The sequence below is a fragment of the Aythya fuligula genome, chromosome 25 (assembly GCF_009819795.1).
Source record: "Aythya fuligula isolate bAytFul2 chromosome 25, bAytFul2.pri, whole genome shotgun sequence".
In the NCBI taxonomy this organism is placed as follows: Eukaryota; Metazoa; Chordata; class Aves; order Anseriformes; family Anatidae; genus Aythya; species Aythya fuligula.
Window position 1 is genome coordinate 335431 of NC_045583.1, and position 23806 is coordinate 359236.

Here is a 23806-nt window from a genome sequence, read left to right on the forward strand (position 1 = left end):
CTCTCTTTGAATTGCTGTGAATCATCTCACAGCCAAGATCTGATATATATAAGGATTTCCTAATTCTTCTCCTGTAGGTATGGAAGCTCTTTCCACTCCAGAAAAGACTGAAATACTGAAATACTTATTGTAGGAGATAAAATGACTCAGAAAGTCAGAGAACATTCATAGATTCTGTGCTATTCAGAATAAGGAAGCATGTGTATTACTTTCTGTACAGTGTTCTTCTATATTTGGTTTCACTGCATCAGCAGCTTGTGTTTTTTATTTATTTATTTTTATTTACTTTTTATTCTCTTTGGGCACAGCTGGGGAAGAAGCTAGTGTTACTAGTAAAACAAAAATCTGCTTCCAGGATCATGTTTTTGTTTTTGTTTTTGTTTTTAATGCAGTGTCTGAACACCTGTGTTATGAAGCAAAAAGGCATTTTCTGCCAGGATGGCACTGGAACTTGCTTTTCTATCATTCAGTTCTGCAATTCTGCTCAGACTGAGGCTCAGTCATTTGCCAATGCCACAAGAGAAACCCAGGATGGTATTTTATAGCCAAGCTAAGCATCACAGTATAAAAATTCCTAACTCTGGTCATCTGGAGATGCCCTTTTCTCCCCAGATGTGTTTGAGGCACGCAGTGGTCCTGGGATGCACACTTTGATTTGACTCTCACTTGCAGACCTGCTAAAAGCTCTCCATTAGGCATGATATATGTGGCTTTAGAGCAGTTCTTCACTTTACTTATGGCTTTCTCACCATCTTTCTTTTCCTTTCTTTTCTTCTTTCCCATTCCTCCCCTCTCCCTGTCACTGTTGCCTTCTCTCCCTCTGTAGAGCTCTCCGTCAGCCTCCTCGCGGTGATAGTTGTTGTATGTGGACTGGCCCTGGTGGCAGTTTTTCTGTTTCTCTTTTGGAAGCTGTGCTGGGTTCCCTGGAGGAATAAGGCCATTTCCTCTAACCTGGCCGTCTTGCAGAGTGAGGCAGTCTGTAATAAGGAGAACATGGCAGACAAGCTGAAGGACACGGGTACCATAAGTTTCCTGGAGGCAGCTGTGAAGATCAGCCACACTTCACCAGACATCCCCGCAGAGGTCCAGATGTCCATGAAGGACCACATCATGCGGCGTACACGGATCCAGAGGCAAACAACTGAGCCTGCATCTTCTACCAGGTGCGTGGGCGCAGCGCTCTGCGGGAGGTGCTGTGCCTAGGTGAAGCTGGCTGTGGGGGGGGGGAGAATGTTGAATTGATCCTAATGTTCAGATGTCTTCAGGGAGGCCAAAAAAACATGCCCACCCACATGCTGGATTACTTTCTAAAGATTCAGCATGAACCAATCAATGTATTAAGGCTAGTTTACTGTGGGCTGTTTAAATAAATAAATAAATAAATAAAGTTTTCAAACCCTATTACCGTGACTTGACCTCATTGTGTCAAGCTGTCAGTATGCTTTGGCCACTTTAATTTTATTACAACATGAACAGCAGACTGGAGTATCAATGATGCTATGTAGTCAGACAGACTCAGACCTTTTTGCTCTCTCTTTGTGGCTCATTGCAGAAACAATTAGATAAGCAGAATCAATGTATTGCTCACTGTCGAAGCTTAGCATGAGCTGTATTCAGTGCTGGTGATCAATGTGCATCTCTGTCAGACAGGGACAGAGATTAAAGCATCATGTTTGTTAAATTTAGGATAAGACTGTGTGAACCTTGGGACACCTCTGCAAAAACACTGAGAAATACGGTACCTCTTCCTTGACACAGAAGGCTGTGAATCTAGGACAGGAAACAGTGATTGCCTGGCTGTGTCCCAACACTTCTGCTTGCTTTGTTGGCCATGACTATGATGTGTAAGAGAGTACATATAACTGTGAAGACAACCATAGCTCAGAAAAATTGTCTGCAGTACAATAAAATACCTTTTTATTTAAATAGCACTACTTTTTGAACTGCTGATTGTCTCTCTGTCATGCACATGCTCATTCTGTTTTTTTTTTTTTTTTTTTTTTTTTTGGTTTTTGTTTTTGTTTTTGTTTGTTTTTGTTTGTTTTTGTTTTGTTTTTTTTGCACCTTTCCAATTTGGGAGGAGAAAAAAAAAAAACACAACAACTTAGTTTGTCTGAATCATGACAAATGAAGCAGGACTTGTTTGTACATCAGAAGGTGTCAAACCCACTTTCTCACACAACTGAGCCTGGCATGAACTACAGGAGACAACCAGACCCAAGGATATTGGGGAACATCCTTGTGCAGTCTGGACTCTGACTCAGCCCAGCCCAGAATGCCTTTGAGGAACCTGCCAAAAAGGAGTGGGGTCTCTGAGCACCACATATCACCAAAAGCTAATTCTCTGGCTCTACAAGTTATTAGTATGGTTAAATAACTCCATAGATTTCTTGTAAACACCAGATAATCTGAAATATTTTAAAGTCCACATAAAGCATTTCTGCTTCACTTAGATAAAGCTTTGCTTGTGTAAAGTTTTACTTGTGTTGAAGGGGAGCTCAAGGCAAGAGACAACTTCCAGATGAGGCTGCGCATTTCTGTCTGTCAAGAGTTATCTATCATTTTTGGAGGAGAGTCTGTTAGCAAAGTTTGAAAGCAGCAACACCCAGAACAAAACCTAACTTTTTGAGCTGGTAGTGTTTTTCTCACTTTAAAAGATCTACTTTTTGTTGTTGTTTGTTTGTTTTCTTGAGAGAAACTTAGTGCCAGTGTCTTGGAATTTTAAGGACTGATGGGGAGAAAAAGTCCCCACACTGGGTTGTCTGTAGCTTAGTTAAGGAGTTGTTTGGTCTCATATATTTAGCTGTGGGCTGTTACTTGTGTAACAAGTGAAAAACTGCAGCTTGCAGCAAATACTGTGACAGGAAATTTGCTGGACTAGTTCCTCTGACCACTGGAAGTTGTCATTCAGTGTTCATTCTCCATAGCAGAGGTCAAAATCACCTCTCATTCACCTGTACTCATTCTTGTGCTCTCCCTGCTTTCCTACTTTTAGTAGTTCAGGAGAAAAGGAAAGGAAAGTCGTTGGAAAAACATGCAGCTGTCCTCTCTTCCTTCTGCAGGCACATCTCCTTCAAAAGGCACCTTCCTCGGCAAATGCATGTATCCAGCATGGACTATGGCATGGACCCACCTGCTGTCGCTGAGCAGCCAACCAGCATAGGCCGCATTAAGCCTGAACTCTATAAGCAAAAATCTGTTGACTCTGAGGACCCCCAAAAAGAGGCAGCAAAAACCTGTGGAAAAATTAACTTCACACTCAAGTACGACTATGAGAATGAGACACTGACTGTCCGAATTCTCAGGGCTTTTGATTTGCCAGCCAAAGATTTCTGTGGCAGCTCAGATCCCTATGTGAAGATCTACCTCCTGCCTGACAGAAAGCGCAAGTTCCAGACACGAGTCCACAGGAAGACTCTGAACCCCACCTTTGATGAGTCCTTCCACTTCCCTGTGCCCCATGAGGAGCTGGCAAGTAGGAAGCTCCACCTGAGTGTCTTTGACTTTGACAGGTTCTCCAGACATGACATGATAGGAGAAGTTATCTTGGAGAACCTGTTTGAGGCCTCAGACCTCTCCCGGGAGACTTCCATCTGGAAGGACATTCAGTATGCGACAGCGGTGAGTATCTGTTATGGGGGTGGTCCCTGCCCAGGCAGCGCTGCAGGGTGGGATGGGTTGGCCTGCTTCTTTTGGCTGAACTGCCTGAAGTGGTAAGTCCTGTGCAGCTGCCAGCTGACGGGTGTTTTGCAGATGCTACCGTTAGCCCTGGGAACCTACAGCAATCGCATACAGGGGTGGAAAAGAATTTTGTATGTAGAAGCTTGCCAGCATTACCAGATTCCTGGTTTGCTGGAATTTCATCCCCTTGATAGTGACTTGATGTTATCTCACCTACACTGAGTCTCATTGACACCAGGTTTGATAAAAGCTGGAATGAGGGGTTAAGTTCCCTGTTTGGCATCTGTTTGTCATGTGAAGGGTCTTGGGGTCTGGATGTCTGCCATATGCACAGGATAAAGAGCAAGAAATAGTTCTGCAGGGGCACTACTGACCTGTCAGCTGTACAGGGCTTCACTATACTGAGAACATGATTATGTGTTACTGGAACTTATGTCAGAGCTTGATGAGGGTCTTTTAGCAGTTCTGTTGAATTCTCTCTGAAAGAGAAACCAAACATCAGAGAAGGAAATGTTCTAGACACTTCCTGTACTGCAGACTCAGGTTAGAACTGGCAGGAGAAACCACCTTCTCACCTTGGTCTCAGTGCACAAGCAATGACATTAACCTCTACATAATAGCTACTTGTACACTATCCTCCCAGGATGACTTTGCTGCTTCTGAAGGCAATGATTGACCTGCTTTGCAGTTGGACACCAAGTCAGTCATCGTCTTCATGTTGTTATTTCTCAGACTGGAATGTGAGATGTCCTCATCCATGTGCCTGAAAGCATGGGTCCTGTCGAATCTTTGCAAGTGACTGGCATGGCCACATGACTTGCAAAATCTGCACCTTTTTTCTCTGTCCCACAGTCCTCACCAGTTGTACCATGTGGCCACTGCTGTTAGTGCTTGTTCTTTCTTTGCTGGGTGTTCATAACCTTGGCTTAGATCCTTTGTTAAAGAGCTGAAAGTCTGACATGTATGCACAGCCCTGTCCTGAGCTCTGGTGCCATGGCCAAGACTCGCAGTGCTGGGGAGTGCTGGGTGTGAGCAGGGTGCAGGCCCGGTGTGCCCCTAGGGTGAGATGTCTGCCTCTGCCTGCAACCAGCTTCTAAAGGTTTCTTGAAGGCTACAAAAGGAAGAGACCTGTGGCCAGGAGTGAAACAGGGATGGAAAACACTTGGTTTCACTAGAGGAAAAACATGTAAAATATAGAATATGAAGCTTTAGGAGAAGGTTATGCAATTTTTGACCTGTGTATGTTCTGTCTTTTTCTGGGATTGTTCAGTAAGAAATAGCCGATGCTATTGGTCAAGCTGACCAAGAGAAATAATGCTATGGGGAAAAAAGCTACAAAAACCAGGTGGAGAGACACCAACAGAAGGGCTGTTGAGGGAAGAGCCTCCAAATAAGATGTATTGTATGTGAGAAGAGCAGAGCCAATACCACACCCAAGAAGCAATGTGCAGCAGTTTTGCAAAGCTTCTACAGAAACATCAGGTGTTGTTTTTGGCTCTGTCCCCTCATTCCCTCTGTGCCATTCTTTGGGAATGAATGTGCCAATATTGGTACATCTCAGCCAGTTGTAACACACTCAAGGACGTTTCTGTTTAATCAAAAATGAGAAGGGTTTTTATAATATCTAAGGAAAGCTTTGGGTAGCTAATAATATATTAGATCAATCTTGAGGGTAAGAAGATAGGAACACACTTAAACTGTTCAAATAGCTAGCACTCAACTATTTAATTAATGATTGTACAGCTTGTGAATCAGTGAAACATTTTTGGTTTCAATTCTGCAAAGGTTATTGATTCAGAGCTTCCATTATTTCCTAAGAGCTGCTGATATGAATTTTGGAAATGTCCCAATATCTATAATCTGCTATAAAATAATGTACACACAGGACACGTTTTACTTGGCTGTATTTATGGTCACAAAGAAAAATCTCTTGACCTGATACAGTGAGGTCAAAGAACAATTTACGTTAATTTTTTATTCTGAATAGATCTCTCAGCGCAAGGAGAGGAATAGAAGGTTATGTGATGCCCATAGGGTGTTCTCAAGATATAATATGGACCTCTTCTGGCAACTGTGTCCCTCCCTAGCTGCTCCCAAGCCAACACAAACCAAATAACATATGAAAGAGTAGACCCAACCCAGTGTGTTGTCTGAATGCATAATTGTTGCATTGTAGAGCAGCCAGCACAGCCGGCACACAGAGTGAGATGCAGATGCTCATTTCTTCGGTAACAGAATAATCATTTCTAACTATAGTTTCACAATATTTATTTTATTTTTTTTTCTACTATCAATAACGTCTGTATCTAAGACTGGTAGATGCAGTGTCTAATTGGAGCCAGGGGCACTTCAGTGCAGAGATGAAATCACTATCTTCAAGCTCAGTTTTGATGCACTAGCAATGTTTTCAATGCAGATTCCAGACACTCATTACTGAGTGCCTCCTCAGTGCTGTTATTTATTCAGGTTCTTTGTTATGCAATGCAATTCATCTTATAAGAGGAAGAATACCTATCAAGGTAACAAGAAGTGCTATGTTTTAAAAAACAAATGGTAATTTCGGGAACAAATTTTCTGAGTGGTCATTTTAAGACACTAAATGAATAAAGCTCAATAAAATACTGAGCTCCCTGCTCTCTGAAAATTGGCTGCACTGAAGAGCTTGTATCCATTTGCAGGCAGCCCCATGACACTGACAGTGACACCAACACCGACACCACTGACACTGACTCCTCTGTGTGCGCAGCCCCGGTCCATTGTGGCTAATGCTGGGCTCATCCAAGGGCCATGGAGAGGAGTCCTCAGGCATGGGATGGCCTGAGATGTGGGTTGGGCAGTAAGGGCAAGGGGCAGCTCAGCTCATGGGATGCAAAGGACACCAGAGGACAGCTGAAGTAAACGTGACAGCCACTTCACAGCACTTAGTGACAGCGTTTAAACATGCTCTGCCTCAAAGGCAGCTGTCCGGCTTAGAGCACACACAGTCTTCAAGCTGCCTGCCTGAGCTCATGAATAGAATTAGCTGGAATTTGGTCAAGAATAAGAAGATGCAATGGTTCTAAAAGCTGTATAGTATGTGCTGAAAAACATCCTGATACCTTAATAAGGTACTAGAGGAATAATAACTCTGTATCTGTTTTCATATATTTCATTACTGATCACAGACAATGAGATTGTGACTCAGATAATTTTGTTGTATCGAAAAGAAAGCTGTTTAGGATGCCATTGTTTCTGTTTGTTTGTTTGTTTGTTTTGAGGCAAGCAAGAGATCAGAGCAGGAACTCTGAGTGGATAAGAGTATTAAATTCATATTTACCAGCAAGCTGTAACCTTCTGGGATGTTTGTTTAGATACTTACAAGTCTAGTCATACATTTCTCTGTACAGAAAACATTTGGGTGCCACTTATTTCTTTTGTACACTCTATGCTTGAGAAGATTTTCAATTTCTTTGAAAGCCAAGTGAAGTCTCTGTCAAGAATCAAAACTTTTATATATCACTCATTAGTATTCTGAATGTCTAAGTGGAATAAATATCTGATCTTTGCCTCACCAGAGAATGAGAAGGAAATAATTTGGCAAAAATCTCATCCATCAATAAGATCTATTCTCCCAATACTTAGCAAAACTGAAAGTGCCCAATGCATTTACTTATCTTTGCAGTTCCATCTCTCTACTACTCACAGCTACAATTTATTTTCATCATATCCTTATATCATATTGAAATGATGCTCTGCTTCCAGAAATAAATAGGTGGTTTGCTCTACAGGTGTGGGATATCTATATACAAAATAAAATACTTTTAAAAACCATTTTTGGAAGGTATTTGGAAATCTTTCTGTTTACTTCAGATGCTAATGCGTTCCAGTTGCTTAAATAATACCAGTACTGTTTATAATCTTACTTTTTGGTTTACTTTTTTCCCAAATTGTCATGAGTAAGGCAATGATAGAAAGGGCTTTTAGGAGATGTAATAGAGAAGGTTGCATATACAAGAGGTGCTAAGGGCTATGTGTGCTATGTGTAGAAGTTGTCTCACAGAGCACCGAAAGAGTAAGTTAGTTGTATTGGTCTCTTCATAGTCCAGAAAGTAATGAATGTTTCTGAGTGCCATCTGCAGGTTATTTCACTATTTATACACATATTAATCCTGTTGTTTGTTAGCTCTTTGAAGGAAAGTCAAAAAGGTTGGTGCTCCAAACATGTCAAACCCAAAAGCTCAGTTTCTGCTAAATGGGGTCCTTCACAATTCTCTTCTGAAAGAAAGTGCTGTCCCTCTGGTGTTTAACCACCCAGAAATGCATGCTCTACTTCAGAGAAAATCACCACGTTACTCAGAATTATCACTATCCTCTTCTGAAATGTTAGGCATTATCAAAGTCTGTAAATCTCTAGTACTGAGTTTCTCTGTGGTGAACCACTGGCACTGGATGCACTATAAAGTCCCTCATTGCATTTGTTGCACTGTACAAGTAGAAAATTACGGCTCTGATGCCTGGTAAGGTCTCACCTTTCTGTGATCTTGCTCTGTATTGTCCTTTGTTTGTTTTGTATTTCTCTAATTGTGGAAATAGGTGTTAGAGTCATGCATTTGACACAAAAAGATATATACTGTACATTCCAGCCAAGCTTGATACTACTGTAATTTCTTTAATGGTCTTTATTTGGTGTCAGGTGCCACTTCTGTGTAAGCAATGGAGCAGAAAAAGAGGAGTACATTAGCTGTAATGTAGTAATGGAAAATGCACACTCCACTGAGGCAGTGGAAGATTATCCTTAACTATGATTTGAAGCTGTAACATTTGGACACACTTTTTCCTGTTCCCTATATTCATTTTTAGCCAAATAATGTTGGAATATGCTGAAAAATAAATTCTATGGCACCACCATATAGTAAAGTGTAATTTGCTGAAAAATGACAGCGTAGAGAAAAGCCTGTTTTAGTGTGAATGCTACATGAATCCTGCACAAAGCATTGTGTCAGAGCGTGGAGGCAGCCTAACTGATTCTTGAACATTTCCAATATAATGTGTTCTCTGTTTTATTGAAGGAAAGCGTGGACCTGGGAGAGATCATGTTTTCCCTTTGTTATTTGCCAACTGCAGGTCGCCTCACCTTAACAGTCATTAAATGCAGGAATCTCAAAGCTATGGATATCACTGGATACTCAGGTAGGTGCCTGATCACTGAGAAGGGCCCCATTGCATCCACATTTCCCCCTCCTCCCTTGAGATAGCATCAGTGGATAGTGGGCATATGTCTCTTGGTGCTAAATGTGTCATCACTGAAATACGTGGCAAAGTTTTGTGCATGCTTTAAGTATGCACAAAATTTTAAAAGTAGAATTATCTATTCAACACATTCCCAAGGGCATAAATCCAGGGAAGATGTTTCTATATCTGAATGTGCTGTTCAAGGAGACTGCCAGTGGACTGGTGTTCTACATGAAAAGCAGTTTCTTTTCCAGAGATCAATGTCATAGTATTTGAATTTCATCAACAACTTGTGTAAAATACAGAAACAGTACAGTAAAAGATCTTTGCAGAAAACATTTCTGCTTAGCTGGAGCTTGATGCCATTTGAAAAGTCTGAGGATTAAGACTTCAGATAAAGCCAGCTCAGCATTTCTGTAATAATATGCTGCAGGTTTAGTGCCACTTCAAAATGCATTGAAATTGCCCAAGCAGCCAATATAACAAACAGAAGCTGTTTGTATCTAAAGTGCATTCTGCCATGGTCAGCCAGTAGAAAGCATGCAAGGTAGAGCTGCCCTAATACCTTCTTTTTCTGCTCTCTAACAACTGGAAAATGGTTTTTAAAATTCCTCTATTCGCTGTAACTCTGCTCCATAATTTTAACAAATGGATAGAAAAAGATGGCTGTAAAATAACCTCCTCTTCCAGTTTTGATCCTCAAAATTCTGCATTACATTTTGTTCTTAGGCAAATTTTGAAGAAGTTCCAGTTTTGCTTCACAGAAAGCAATAGGATTGCTTTCTGTGTCCATGCAATTAATGCCTGAGTGCCCAGTGCCCACTATCAACATCAGATGAATATTGGCTCTAGGTTTAAGATGTGGCCTTCGTATACTTGCAAACCCTTACCACTGATAGAAACAGCTGATTTTTTTTTCCTTCTGAGAAATCTGCAGTGATGGTTCTTCAGTGCCTGAACCTCACAGAACTGTAGAGTGCTTGGGGTTGGAAGGGACCTTTAAAGAACATCTAGTCTAGCCCCTCTGCAGGGGCGTGAGGTTGGTCAGCATTCATACCAGTACAAGGAATTGTGGATTCTACTGGTACAGAAACATCCTTTTTTTTCTAAAAATACATTTGAGGAGAGTCTTTGGCTGACAATAATTTAAAGTCTATCCTTGGAAAGTGCTGTTTCTATATAGTAAAGGTAACAAAATAAATCTCCATAAACAGAAGGCTTTCTCCTCTCTCTTCTTCTCAGATCCATATGTCAAAGTGTCTTTGCTCTGTGATGGGCGAAGACTGAAAAAGAAGAAAACCACCATAAAGAAAAACACACTTAATCCCACTTACAATGAAGCAATAATCTTTGACATTCCTCCAGAGAATATGGATCAAGTCAGTCTACTTATCTCTGTCATGGATTATGATAGGTAGGTGGGAGACTCTGGAGAACAGGAGAGGAAAAAAATCCCATTGGGCACAGGTTTTCTGCTCAATAGTAATTTTCCTTACTATCACAACCTTGATTGCATTGCTGTCTGGCATAAATCTGTCTCTAGTGACTTACTGTTAAAGAGCCATGTATACTTATGATCATGGATAATTAGCTGCTAAAATACTACCTATGGTAAAACGGATCCTTTGCTTTATGGCATTTTCTTCAGTGAGTAGTGTGTGTCCCTTTGCTATTTACTTGTCCTGCAATTCATCATCCAGTTTTAGAAAGCAAATGGCTTCACTCAGAGCAGTGATAGGTGTATGAATTATCTATTACTGAACTTGTTCTTATTCTTGGTGTACACCACTACATGACACATGCTTTCAGATTCTGTATCAGGACTGATCTATACTTCAAATCATTTTAAAGGTTTTATAACTGTTTCTGGTAGTGACAGGGACTTGCTGTTCTGAGAGCAGCATGCACAAACAGCATAAGGCCAGATCTTGCTGTTGCAGTGCAGGTATCATGCAGGTCCCATGTTCACTGGCACCATGTCTCATGGTGCTCTGATAACACGGGTCAGAAGTCTCGGTTTGATTGTGCACGGCATTCTGAGCAAGAGATAATTGTGTTGCTTTCCTATTTTTCTTCAGAGTGGGTCATAATGAGATCATTGGGGTTTGCCGTGTGGGAGTCAATGCTGAAGGACTTGGCAGAGACCACTGGAATGAGATGCTGGCATACCCACGCAAGCCCATTGCACACTGGCATCCATTAGTGGAGGTAAAGAAGTCTTTCAAAGAGGTGTGTAGCACTATTCTTTCCTTTTAATGCATATATTGTGCATGGCTGAGCTGTTTCAGGGCTTTCAGAGAGGAGTTACTCTCACCTGGGAGTTCCTGACAAAAGCTGAGGGAATGTTCTCACCAGAAATGAACTCTAGAAAATGAACACCTCTGTATCATCTTGAAATAGTTTCTTGAGCTTGCAAGCAAGAATGAAAGGGATTGTATTTACAGATGTGACAGTTTCTGTGGGGTTTTGTTTCTTTGTTTTTTTGTTTTATAGAAGACAGAGTGGTAAGGAAAGCAAAAGCTGTTCTGATTGCAGAACAAAGTGTCCAGGGATATCGAATAATTCAAGTTACAATTTTTCATCCTAAAAGATTTTTTTGTTGACTCATCTCCAAGCCTTTGAGGGAGAATAGATATAACAAATATAATTGCTGTAGGCATTTCCAGAGAAAGAGATTCATTTGATGCAGCCTCAGATGATGAAATAGGCCTGAAAAGCCTGAGTGCCATTTGGACCTCCTCTAGAATTTTCTTCCTCCTTGCACTCCATTTTCTTACACTCCTATGGAGTTGTCTGCTTTATGTCTTATTTAGCTCATAAATTCTGGAGGAGAGAAATTTGAAGAATGGCACTCATATTATTGACACTTCAGGTATGAAAATAAAGCCAGCATCTGTGACCAGCAGTGGTAAAATAAAAGCAATTAAACCTGTAACTGGGGTTAAGGAAACATGTCTTTCAAAGCCACAGACTAAATTCATAGCAAAGATTACCTTATTTTCTCTTTGAAGTTCAGATACTGAGCTCTAGCCATGGCAGTCCACTATTGTAGTCAAAACCAGTAGGCTCTATTTTTCTTAGAAATCTGGTCTTTCCTCTAACAAGAATACAGTTTGTGCTCAGTATGTTCCATCTCAACTCTTATCAGGCTAGTTTCTAAAATTTGAATTTGCCCATACCACAGGCAGGTCTGTTTCATGTGCTGGTTTCTTTCTTTCTCCAAGCACTTGTAAGCAGCTACTGTGTGAGTCAGAGGCCAGCCAGCACCTAGCAGATCTCTGCAGCAATTTTCATTCTTGCTCTTTCCCTTAGTGGCCTTTCTCTATCCCAGCTGAAACATGACTGCAGGATGCTGCCCAGAGCCATGACTAATCAGAGGAATTTCCTCTCTTCCTGGACCCAGCTCCACTTACACCTTGTAGGGGAACTTAGCAATTAAATATTTTATTTTAAGGCACAGTGGAGAATATCAGATAACAGAAATGTAACAATCCACACTCAGTTGTATGAGATCATTCATGAGCTCATATTGCACCACTGTAAATAAGGAGAAATGATCCAGGATCAGTTGTGTAGAACTGGTATAAATCAAAACAGAATTAAAGCAATGTAGAATTTGTGTATAACAATAATATTGCCTTTGGGTGGTGAGCAGTACCAGGCATTCATTAGGCTTTTCGTGCTAAAACACTAGCACCTTTCACATGAGTCATAACTATTTGGACAAGCAGCATATGCTATCTCATGCTGCCACGGAGAGCTGGGGATCAGCGACTGCTGCATTTTAGCATAAATGCTTAGTGATTTATCATTTGACTAGTTAGCTCAATTCTATATCATCAGTAGCACCTCCTTGGCACATCACCAGCTGCCGACTCTGATCCAGGGGCAGGAGATCCTTCTGCTATTTGTCATTTATATGACTTTACTACACTATTTTTCAGATGAAAACTGGAGTTTGAAAGAAAGACTCCTGTAAAATTTTTGAGAATAAATGGAAAGAAAAGGACATCATTATTATGAGAAATTTAGAGAAACTGGAAGACATAAGATGACTCACCACTTAAAATATACTTTAAAAGTCACTGCTGAGCCCCAGTAAAATACAAGTGAATCATTTCACCTCTCAGTGCGCAGGTCAGGAGCTTGCCTTAAAAACAAAGAAACAAACAAAAGCACAAACACTCTGATCATCTGTTGTGGTATCTCTGCCACAAGCCAGTGCACAGAGACAGCAAGCAAATGGTCCCTGTGTTTATTTGCCCTTTTCAGCTTTAGCAATGCTGTCTGCAGCTCTATACTGCAGATTAAAAAATGCTGTTTGTTGGTTACAATTAATCACATCATCTTTTCCATATATGTTTGTGAATCTTTTAAAAGTAGTTTTGGCTTTGTATCCTGTATCACGCAGCTCCAGGTTCCCAGCAGGTGGAGGCCACCCAGCCCAACCAGGCTGACCTCCGGGCAGCAGCAGGGTCTGGCACAGCCCTGGTGTGGGCCCAGCAGCCGCCATCTCCCCGTGCCTGTCCTTGGCCCTTGTGTCTTTGCGGTGGGGTGGTTCAGTCTGTGCTGGGATCCCCAGCAGCCACTGTCATCATCTCCAAGGGTGTTTGGTGCCAGGGACCAGCAAACGCAGCCTTCACTTTCTGGTTGATCCTCACTGTCTGCTCTCTGTTTGCTCCAGTGATTAGTAATAGCCTCTTCTGTGTGTCTGTTTCTTTCCTGATTGAGTGCTTGATCTTAAAGTGAAACCAAGAAAACCAGTCTTGAAGTGTCTTTATAAAGGTGTAAGTTGAGAAACAGATCACTGAAGCTATTAACCTGGAGAATACAGAGCTATTTAGTCCCCCTTTCTTCTCTCCAATGCCTCTCCACAGTCATATATACCTCATGCTCTTGATGAGAGGAGAGGCCTCTTATCACATAGCTCTAAACTGCAGACACATGTAGGAAAGAATGGGGAATCTGGAACTTGTTTTCTGATCTACACACATAGTGCCCTGACAGGTATTTCTTGGAAAAGCTCTGTCTAAAAAAGGGGCTTCCACCGTATTTTGAATACAGCTCAAAATCACACATGCTGATGAAGTTACAATTAAGAACAATGTCAACAGGGAAGTGTGTTCCATCAGTGAGGACAAACCAGCCCACTTCTTGGTCCCTACTGTTGCATGTGCCAGGATGTGCCTGAAGGACAGGGCTGCTCCGCTGCAGCCCCTTTCCTCCAGCCGCTGAGCTGTACTAATGCAGCCCCAAAACCCTGCTTCTGGGTGGCAGGAGTTGCTAGGGTCTTTTATCTGTGAGCCAGTTTTGCTTTTCTTCCATTGCAGGAGTCCTTAGGGAAGCTTTCTTTTGTCACATTTCATGTCTTTGGTTGCTCCATATTTATCAACAGTGAGTAACAAACTTTAATGACGGTGCTTCTTTAATGACCATCATCATTAAAAAGGAACATGTGCAAATGAATCATTAATTACAGGCTTCTAAGTAGTATCCTCCTCACACTGACTTTTAGAAGGAGAGTTTGTGAACAGAGATTAGAATTCTACTTGCTTTTGCCATTTGGAATTACTCTGACTGAAAGCTCGTTGCTGTTACTTTCTTCTACATTTATCAATACATCAGTCTGCCAGGTTAAGTGATGTGTTTACAAAAAATATAGAGAAAATTACAGTGTATCTTTCCAGACTATGAAGGGGACTTCTGAACATTGGAAATTTCTTTGTTGTATATGAAAGAAAAACTCCAACTTATATCACAGAGTAGCATCACCAGTGCAATGCAAAACAGGCCTTTGATGTTGCCAAGTACCTCTGACATTTGGCATGGGAGCATTTATTAGTTTAAAGCATTTCTCCAGAAAAAAAAACTGACAACTTTGCTGAGAGCTGTCATGATATAATGAAGAACAACCATTTATCTTTAAAGATATGCAAAACCGACATCTTCCAGACTTCTGGGCATGTTTGACTTCCCATGAGCTGTTCCTAGTTTCTGAGTTGTGCTGTCTGCAGCCTGGTTCATGATTGCCTCTCCCTTGGCAGAATAAGTACCTGGATTTCATGTCTAAGCTGCAGTGGTACTCTGGGAGTGTTTGAGCCCCACTTGGGCCACATGCACTGTGCATACAGTCTGTGATGTTAAATGTTTCCCCTAACAAAATGTGCATGTCACCAGAGAAACAAGTTCCCCAGAATTTATCATGAGTCTGAAAAACTTCATTTTGCACACCCTCGGGGTGTTCTTCACAGTAGTTTGGATACTCTTTCTGTAGCTCAGTGATGTGTGTGCTCAGGACTTGGCAGAAGATGCATTGCTGTGATTTCTCTTTTCCCATGACTAGTTCTACTTGAACTGGTTTGGTGCAATTTGCCTAATGAGTTTTCACCCACAGAAGTGAAATTCATATACGCTAAAGTGTGAATGTTATCTAGCAAAGAGTTTGCTTATGTAGGAGAGGAGGGAATTGATTTGGGGGATAAAGAAGCAGTGGAAGTATTATGCCTCTTGTTGTCTTTGGGAGATGTCTATCATTTGTCATTTGAATATAATAAACAAGATGGTGAGATGGGCAAGTACTCAAAAGCTTAAGTAGTAATGATTTTGAATTATAGTAATAGCCCCCAAGGCAGATGACTAATAATTTATGATCTCATAAGTATGGAAGGAAAAAAAAAAAAAAAGTATATTCGCTCTGTCTACTCTGATCTGATTTTCATTTTGAGAAATATCTCTGGCACTGTGGACATAGCTTCTATGGAATAATACTACCATTCCAATACTTTCCAATACAGGAAAGCATTTTTTGCAATTACTCAGTATTTATTAAAAACAAACAAACAAACAAAACCCACCAACACTAAACCAGGAAACAGCGGAAAGGTAAACTAAGAGCAAACTTTGTCTACAGAATGTATATAGATACTATTTATTTTTCTTTTGGGCAGGGGATATCAGTCCTCACAATTGTGGACTGATTTACAAAGTAATAGAATAGAGCATTCAGTAATTCTTCCTGACTGGCTAAATGCAGGCATTCAATGAGTTGAAGCATGCTGTGGAGCAGATGATACTGTAAAAGAGGAGATAGGGAACAAGGTAAATGGATGTAAGAGTTTCAAATGATCTCTCCCATCTGCTTAGGCTTTCATTCTTTTTTCTTCCACCAGTGGCAAGGCCGAGCAGCAAGCTTCGACAGCCAGGGGTCTTGTCCCTCTCCTAAACCACCACCCACACCCTGATACAGCAGCGCAACAAGAAAAACAGGACTAAACCAAGTTATTTTTGCACTTGGCCTACAGTCTCAGTAGTTTGTTGCTGAGTGACAGTGGCTGCAGCGAGACTTTCCAGCCTAGTTGTTCCCGCATAAGTAAAGGCAGAAACCCGTTTTGTGGTCAAATACGTCTTTGTCTAATATGTCTCCCAAGGTGATGTGTTTCTTTTTGTGGCTTTTACTGTACGGACCTGTTTCCAGAGGAAGAAGCTCAGTAGACAGCTGGAAATTTGGTCTGTAAAATAAGATGTAAAATATTTTTTAATGTGTATGAAGGCTGGAAAATTGCAAAGATGTTTTGAGTTTCTACAGACAGCACACTTTGCCAGGAAAGGAGACATCTGGACCAGCTGTGCTGCACTGTCTGTGCCTGCTTAGAAGAACAGAACTGGAAGACTTGAGAAGACTTCTGGTCTGTGAGCAGCTCTTTACTGTTGTGATCAGCCCAAATTCAGCAATGTGTTTACAGGTTTCCTGTTCATGTAGAGGTGTTCATGAGCTGTTAGAAGTGTGTGCAGTGTGTATCCCAAATTCCTTTTGTCATATATAAAAAGAAAAAGCTGTTGGTTCCTTGGGAGTGGGGCAGGGGTGTGGGTGGAACTGTATTTCTGTATTTCAAGTCTCCCTAGAGCTACCTGCATGAACAGTTTCTTAAGACTTCCTTTGTAGCTGCTGGTCATTACCCCCCATAACATCACCACATCACATGGAGCACTGGAGTTGTCATGAATGGAGCTCAGAAATGAAGGGGGAGAAGATGTTACAGAAATAGGTGAAATTCTTGCATGAACACTAGATCTTTATTTCTTACATCATCCTAGTAATAAAGGGTGAACAAAAGGGTAAAGGGAAATATAGAAAAACAATATAATAGTAGAAGAACTTCCACACTTTTGTCTTGAATAATCAGCACTTCCTTAATGAATAAAGTTTCTAAGGCCCAAGACCCAGAGGAAGATCAAATTGTGAAGAATGAAACTTCCCTGGCTCCTTGGCTGCAGAGACCAAAAATGAAGTTACAACACTATGTACTAGCTTTGCAAGTACAGCTAATTCAGCTGATCTTTATCAGACAGCTGCAGATTCTGGATGCTTTTACATCTTGGATTTTTCTCTGAGTTGCTAAATATGTTAGTGCTATTTGTTCCATTGTAATTAAATTAATTAAATTAATCAAAATAAATTAAAATATTTAGGTTTTGAGTCAAAATGAAATTTGCTAGAGAGACAGCCATTCCTCCTCACATCAGGTTAGCAGAAACTGCATCCATCAGCCACAATTTTCAGGTCAACTTCAGTTTTCATTTTCCTAAATGTCACAGCATCAGCCTTCACTGAACATCAGAACCGTTATGAATGCAGAGAAGGATATTCATTTGCATTGATTTTCTGGGTAAGATGAGTTCAGTGATGGACAAATACGTACCTTCTAGTCACACCTTGTGTCTTAATTCTCTTTATGTGCCACGTGCTATAGAAGCAGAAACAATAAAATCACTTTATTTGTAACTCTTGCCTTGCCTTGTGAAATGCTTCCTCTCATAAAAGCAGTAATCGCGTGCTATGTGATTTCAAATGGTTACAGTAATCATAGCAGATGTTACTGAAGGTGATGATAACACATCCTCACTTGGTAAGGGATGCTGCAAAGGCAGACCACACATTTTGAAGTAGACACTCCTTAGGCTATCAGTGCTTGATTGTCCTGGGACAGGCTGTGTACATTCTTTGGGGATCTGCTGGGGTAATAGTCACAGAAGAAAAAAAAAAAAAAAAAAAAAAAGAAAGAAAAACCAAGAGCTTACAGTCCATTTAAACAGAAAAGTGGTGAAACTAGTAAAAGTAGTACCAGGAAAACTGGTGAAAGTAGTTTTCCAGCATAAAGAGAAGTACTGTGTACCTCTACCAAAGGACACCACTGAGTACTTCCAGGGCAACTCATCCTTTCTGGGAACATTCCAGTCTTATTATACGAAAGAGTTCTTAACCATCCCAAATAATCGGTTTACAGTGGATGGTTCAAAAGCTGACTGCAGTCCCCCTGAAACTTGATCTGAGCTGGACTGAGCCTTCAGGTTTTTAGGGTCATGAATAGGAGGAGGCCTCTTACAGGTTTGTAGATCAAAGCACCTGTAACACAAGTGTAGAGTGGAAGATGTGCCCAGAGCAAGCTGCCGCAGCCCCAGCTGGATATGAAGATGGCACTCAACAGTCTCTAATTGCACTAACCCACTCAATTTTTTTTCTTCTTTAATTCTGGCTTATTGTTTTTTTTTTTTTTTGGTGTTCTCTGTATATTCTCTGTCTTTTATCCATTCTTCTTGTTATCAAGGATTTAGTCAAAACATATGTGGGGTTTGACACAAAGCTTCTATTTTTAATCCTTGCTTCACACAGATAATCAATTTCCACTCAATACTGACTGTCACTTGCATTACTGGAAAACTGGATCTCTTGCTAGTGAGAAACACCCACTCCTCAATGTCTCAAAACCCCCTACATTTATATTTTAAATGCTGAGATTTTGCCTCATCCCTCAAAAAGGGGATAATCAAACCATTGTGTGTTTGTCATCACCTCAGCACAGCCACTCAAGAAGATTGGTCACACTAATGGAAACTAGATACCCTGTACAAGCACAAATACTTCTCTTTCATCTAAAGAAGGATTATAACTCTGAAAACAGCTGAAGCTGGCACAAGCCCCATCCCAGAATTCAATCAGACTTTATTACTCCTTCCCTCTTTCCATGCTACTCTTAATTATATAATAACTCACACAGCAGTTATATGACTATCGAGCAAAATGAGGCGGACCACCTCAGGGCTACATACCATGGAACAGCCTGCACAAGTGCTGGTTGTTGGTCTCTTTGCAAAGTCTGCAAGCAGCCACAAATGAATGGTTTATGCTGAGTAACGCAAACAAAATAAACACACGATAGCATTCCCAGACCTTCCTTTTCTTTTTGATTTTAGTCTCACAGTCTCCAGTTTCATAGAACAATGACTGACTGTAGGAAAAGCAAGAGACACTGCAGCGAGGCCTGCCACTTAATTACTGTTAGTTTAATGATGGGGACACAGGGCAACGTGAATCCTCACGGGTATGTTGGACTGCTCATTACAAGAGAACAGAGATGGGGCCAAGGAACTGTCCACAGTCAAATTCCCACCCACTGATTTGAGAGCAAAATAACTTGGTATAAGAGAAAAATGTGAAAAAACACACAGTGGAAAGTGAGGTCAGCTGCTGTGAAGCTCTGATGTCTGCACTGAGAAGAAAGCTGCGATGGAAAAGGAGCTGTGCAGGAGCCGTAGCCTGTTTTTTTTGGCCAGGATGAACATCACCCCAAAGTCAGGGCTGTCAAGAGGCCAGTGCTGCAGGTGAGACTGTGAGAAGTGGAGCTTGGCTCTTCTTTGCAGATGCACAAACCTAGAAAAAATGGATTTTGTCCAAGTGCTGGAGGCATCCCTGGTAACACTGCTTGGCTAATGACACTTCTGCTGCAGTCAGCCTTCAGTGGCAATGCCACTTGAATGCTCAAGAAATGTTTTCTTTTGTTTTCCTGGACTTAACACAGGGATAATTTGTAATTACATTTTACTGTTTTATATATAAACATTTTAAAACAGTGCATTAGTCATGCAAATATAGTTATATATATTATGTTGTCATGATGTTTGTAATTAAAAATAAGGAATTTACAGCACATATATTTCAAAAACCCAGTGTAGTTTTCTATTAAAAAGACAGTTCATTAAAGCTAATAAAATACCTTTGAATGGCTCAACACAAATCCTAGAGCATATTCTGTTGCCACGGAAACAGTCGGCACCAAAGCCAAGTGGAGACAAGAGTTGCTCCAGCACCAGAAATAAAATGCAAAAATGTGATTAGGCAGGTAAAGAGCCCATTGAGCCCCGGGTGCCATCCTCCGGGCTCCTCCCTGCCCAGGGTCCCTGCAGCCCTTCCTGGGTCACCCGGGCGCAGCTGTGACACGGAGCAGGGCTGGGGTTCCAGTGCCGCACCCCACGGAGGTGTCCATGGGGAATGGGGGTGCGTGGCAGAGAGGACTCCGCCTGTGCTGGGAGCCCGGGCAGTCGGAGGAGCAGAGCATCCCACAGTGAACCGATGACTGGGAAATTAGTCCAGTCATCAAAGGCACATAGGAAATTTCCTTCTGGATTGTTAGTTTCTTCCAAAGTAAGAGACCCACTCCTAACCCTCTGGTCGCAGCTGCCCATCCCTCTCCATTTCAAACCGCCTTAGATTTGTATTTATTTATTTATTTTTCATGCTAGACAGAATAATGACTTTTATTTATTTATTTATTTAAATCAAGTCAGCTTGTAGCGCTGCTCTTGGATAGTGCACATAAATGAAGCAGGATGCTGCTCATTGCTCTGCTCATAGTGCTCTGGGACTCTCAGTGGGGCTGCCCTGCCCACCACTCCAGCCCCTCAGCCCTGAGCACAAAGCGATGTGCCCCCTCCCCAGCCCCAGCAGCACCACCCAGGGCTGCTTGGTGCTGCCACAGGCCCTGGTGCTTCTCCCCTTGAGCATGTTGCACCAGTCTGGCTGTTGGGTATGGCCCCCACCTGCCGGAGATGTGCAGTCTGCCAGGCCATAGCAGTTACAGAAACCAGGAGGAGCTTACTGCCTGTCGTGTAGCTTCAGCTTTATCTAATGAACCTCTAATTGCTTCACACTGTGTGTGTCCCACAAGGCTGCTGGCATCGCTCTGCCTGCCCCCAGCCTTAGGAGGATCTTTGCCAGAGTGTAGGGGATCATGTGCCGTGGCCAGAGGCACATCAAGGGAAGCAGACTGTGCTCAGGGGCTGAAGGACACGATTGCATCAGGCTTTTGTTTGCAGCCCCATTTGCTTCCCAGAACAATGTTTGGCTGCCCAAAGGCTCGTCACACTTCACAAAGCCATGGAGGGGTGAACCAGCAAAAGCATCATGTTTCTACAGATGCAACTGTGAAAGGGGTTTGTGGATTCATGCCATGTCCCATCCGGTCCCAGAGGGCAGGCGGTGTTCTCCCTCGCCATGGAGAAAAAAAACACCACCGAGCCCCTAAATGGTGTTGTGCACGCAGACGCTGAGGTTGTTTGTATTCCAAGTAAATAGCATGAGCTGGTGCTGGCCCAGGAGAGGGTCATGGAAGCTGATTCCTCAAAGGCAACGCCACCAGTCAGGGCTGGGCTGTGCATGCTCCTGGAGCTGTAGCACCAAGGCAGCGTCTGATATTATTTTGCTGCACTGGGTACTCAAAATGCTGCCCCAGCAGCATCTCCTGCCCTGCATGGAGAATGTGGAATTTGTCTGGTGTGTCTGAATGACCAGCAAAAAATAAGATGTTTTCCAGAGCAAAGACAATCCTTGCAGCAATAGGCATTTGTGCTGCCAGATGCAGGATCGTCAGATACCTCAGCAACAAACACCCTTCAGGGCGAACCAAGCCGCTTTTGGAATGAAATGAGAAATGGAAGATCCAGGAATGCAAATCCATAGCACGTAATTGCCTGGTTTGCCTGAACACAGCTGAGCATCGCAAAGGGATATTGCACAATTGACACACAGCATGAGGATGCTGCACCCTAGCTATGCCAAATTTCATGGGGGTTATTGGTACTGGTGTCCCTTGATTAAATTATATTTCTTTCTTGCTGTGTTCTGCAGCAACCTGAACATTTCAATTTCTCAGGCAGGCTTGGATAAGAAATGGAAGGAAGATGGCAGATTACTCTGACATCGGAGATGGTTCCACTGGGGAAAACTGCTTTTCATTTAAAACCTTGCTTTTATAGAAGAAAAAAAATGCAGTCAAGGAAGCACCGAGAATTTAGAACAAAGCTGTGAGGAGCAATCTCCTCCAGGAGCTGATTACAAAGCATAACTCTGGTCTGCGAGCTGCCTGCTCATCTGTTGGAGTTCTCCAGGTCGCAGGGCTTGGAGCACTTTGAGGCTAAGCAGGAGATGTAAAGTGACTGAAGTGCTGCAGCCACTCAGCAGGAAGTAGCTCCATGGAGGTCAGGGACTGCCTTTCTATTGCAAATTAATTGATATATTAATACACATGTCTTTGTTCTCTTTTTCCTCTCCGTTGCATGGTCTCATAACACATAAAAAATCTTGCTTTCCCACTGGGAGCTGGCCCACCAACCCCACAGCCGCTACCCCTGCTCCCTGGATGCCTGGCAGGGCCCTGCCACCACCTCCATGCCCCAGGAGCAGCACTCTGCCTCGGCTCCCCCACCATGGAGCCCTGTCACAGACTTGCTCCTCCTGCCCCAGCCAGTGGCTCGCTCATCTGAGATGCTCCGTGGCTCTAAACCAGCATTAAAACCTCTCCACACCCATTGCAAGCATGCAGCTTGCAGTGAGAGGTGCCAAGCGCTGCCGCTTGGCAAGGGACAAGGAAGGAAGCATGTCACGTTGGTGGGGCGAGGGTGATGAGCCAGGGCCCCTCGGAGCAGCCAGGACAAGGAGGCACTGAGCCGTGCAGGCTCCTGGCCTCCAGTCCCCTCCACGGATGCCTGCCCTGGTGGCTTTGCCTCGTGGATTTAATCAGACCTCACCTTTTTCTTACTGGAGCAATTCCATGGAAAGTGCTCATCTTCACTTCACTTGCAAGGGCTCGTAGGCAATTTTGAAGAAATTCACTTAACTAAGATATTAGTGAGTCAATAATACACTTCTGTATTTTATTAGAAACAGAAAAAATATATATATTGTTTGTTTTGACCCTACCTGTGTAGCCATGACATCAATTTTCTGAAATGATCAGTTACCATGGTTATATGTCCCTCCAGGCTGCCAGATGCCTGCGGCAGAAAGGCACCATCTCGGCCCCAGCACTGGGGTGCTGCACCAAGCGGGGGCAGCCACTCTGTCCCCCTGGGGTCCCACGTCCCTGAGCACAGCCACGGGTGCTCACTGCACCCAGCAGGGCACCTGCCTCTGCCCGTGCCTCAGGCCTGGAGCTGCCATTCACCCAACCTCAGCTGCAGGAGAGGGGCCAGAGGCAAACAGACCAGCAAAACCCCTCTGGGGGTCTTTGGAACTGGTCCACGACCCCCAGGCTGCAGCCGGTGCCAGAGCAAAGCACAGGGGAGGGAAACCCAAGCTCTCCTTTGCCACAGGAAGGCCCACTGCATCCCTCAGCACTTTTGCCTTGGGAGGATGTATTGAGCAGAAAACTTGGATCTATTCCAGACAGGCTCTGGGAGCTGATTTTCAGAGAGCAGAGGAATTAAAGAACTGCTTAGATGAATAGCTGAGCTAGTATTTTTGTGTCCTCAGGAAACATCTTTCATAATAATAGAATTAGTAATAATAACACCCCAGAGAAGATCCCACTGAAATCATGTAGACTGCAGGATGCATGAAATCCTGAGCATGGTGCGAGCTGCCTGCGTGGGTCCTCCTCGTGTCAGCAATATCCTTGCTGACTGGAGACAAACCTTTTACTGCGAATCGGGAGCGATGCATGAAGCACAATCCAGCCTGATCAAAGTACTGAGGTAACTGCAAACTCTGTTCATAATGGAAACTGTCCAGAAAATAATGAAACATTGTGTGTTGCGAACCACAGCTTCTCTGACAGGGCTGTGAGCTCTGAATCTAAAGATT

The 23806-nt window shown here is 42.7% G+C and overlaps 1 protein-coding gene across 1 annotated transcript in view; it reads left to right on the forward strand.

Moving 5' to 3' along the window:
• The window catches only part of SYT6 (synaptotagmin 6), a 37415-nt gene extending 19763 nt beyond the window's left edge, over positions 1 to 17652 (forward strand). The window contains exons 2-7 of the mRNA XM_032203403.1: positions 827 to 1163; positions 3063 to 3621; positions 8730 to 8850; positions 10135 to 10306; positions 10971 to 11121; positions 16062 to 17652. Coding sequence (XP_032059294.1) covers positions 827 to 1163; positions 3063 to 3621; positions 8730 to 8850; positions 10135 to 10306; positions 10971 to 11121; positions 16062 to 16133 — 1412 coding nt within the window. The 3' untranslated portion in view covers positions 16134 to 17652. The remainder of the gene's footprint in view (positions 1 to 826; positions 1164 to 3062; positions 3622 to 8729; positions 8851 to 10134; positions 10307 to 10970; positions 11122 to 16061) is intronic.
• The last annotated feature ends 6154 nt before the right edge of the window (positions 17653 to 23806 follow it).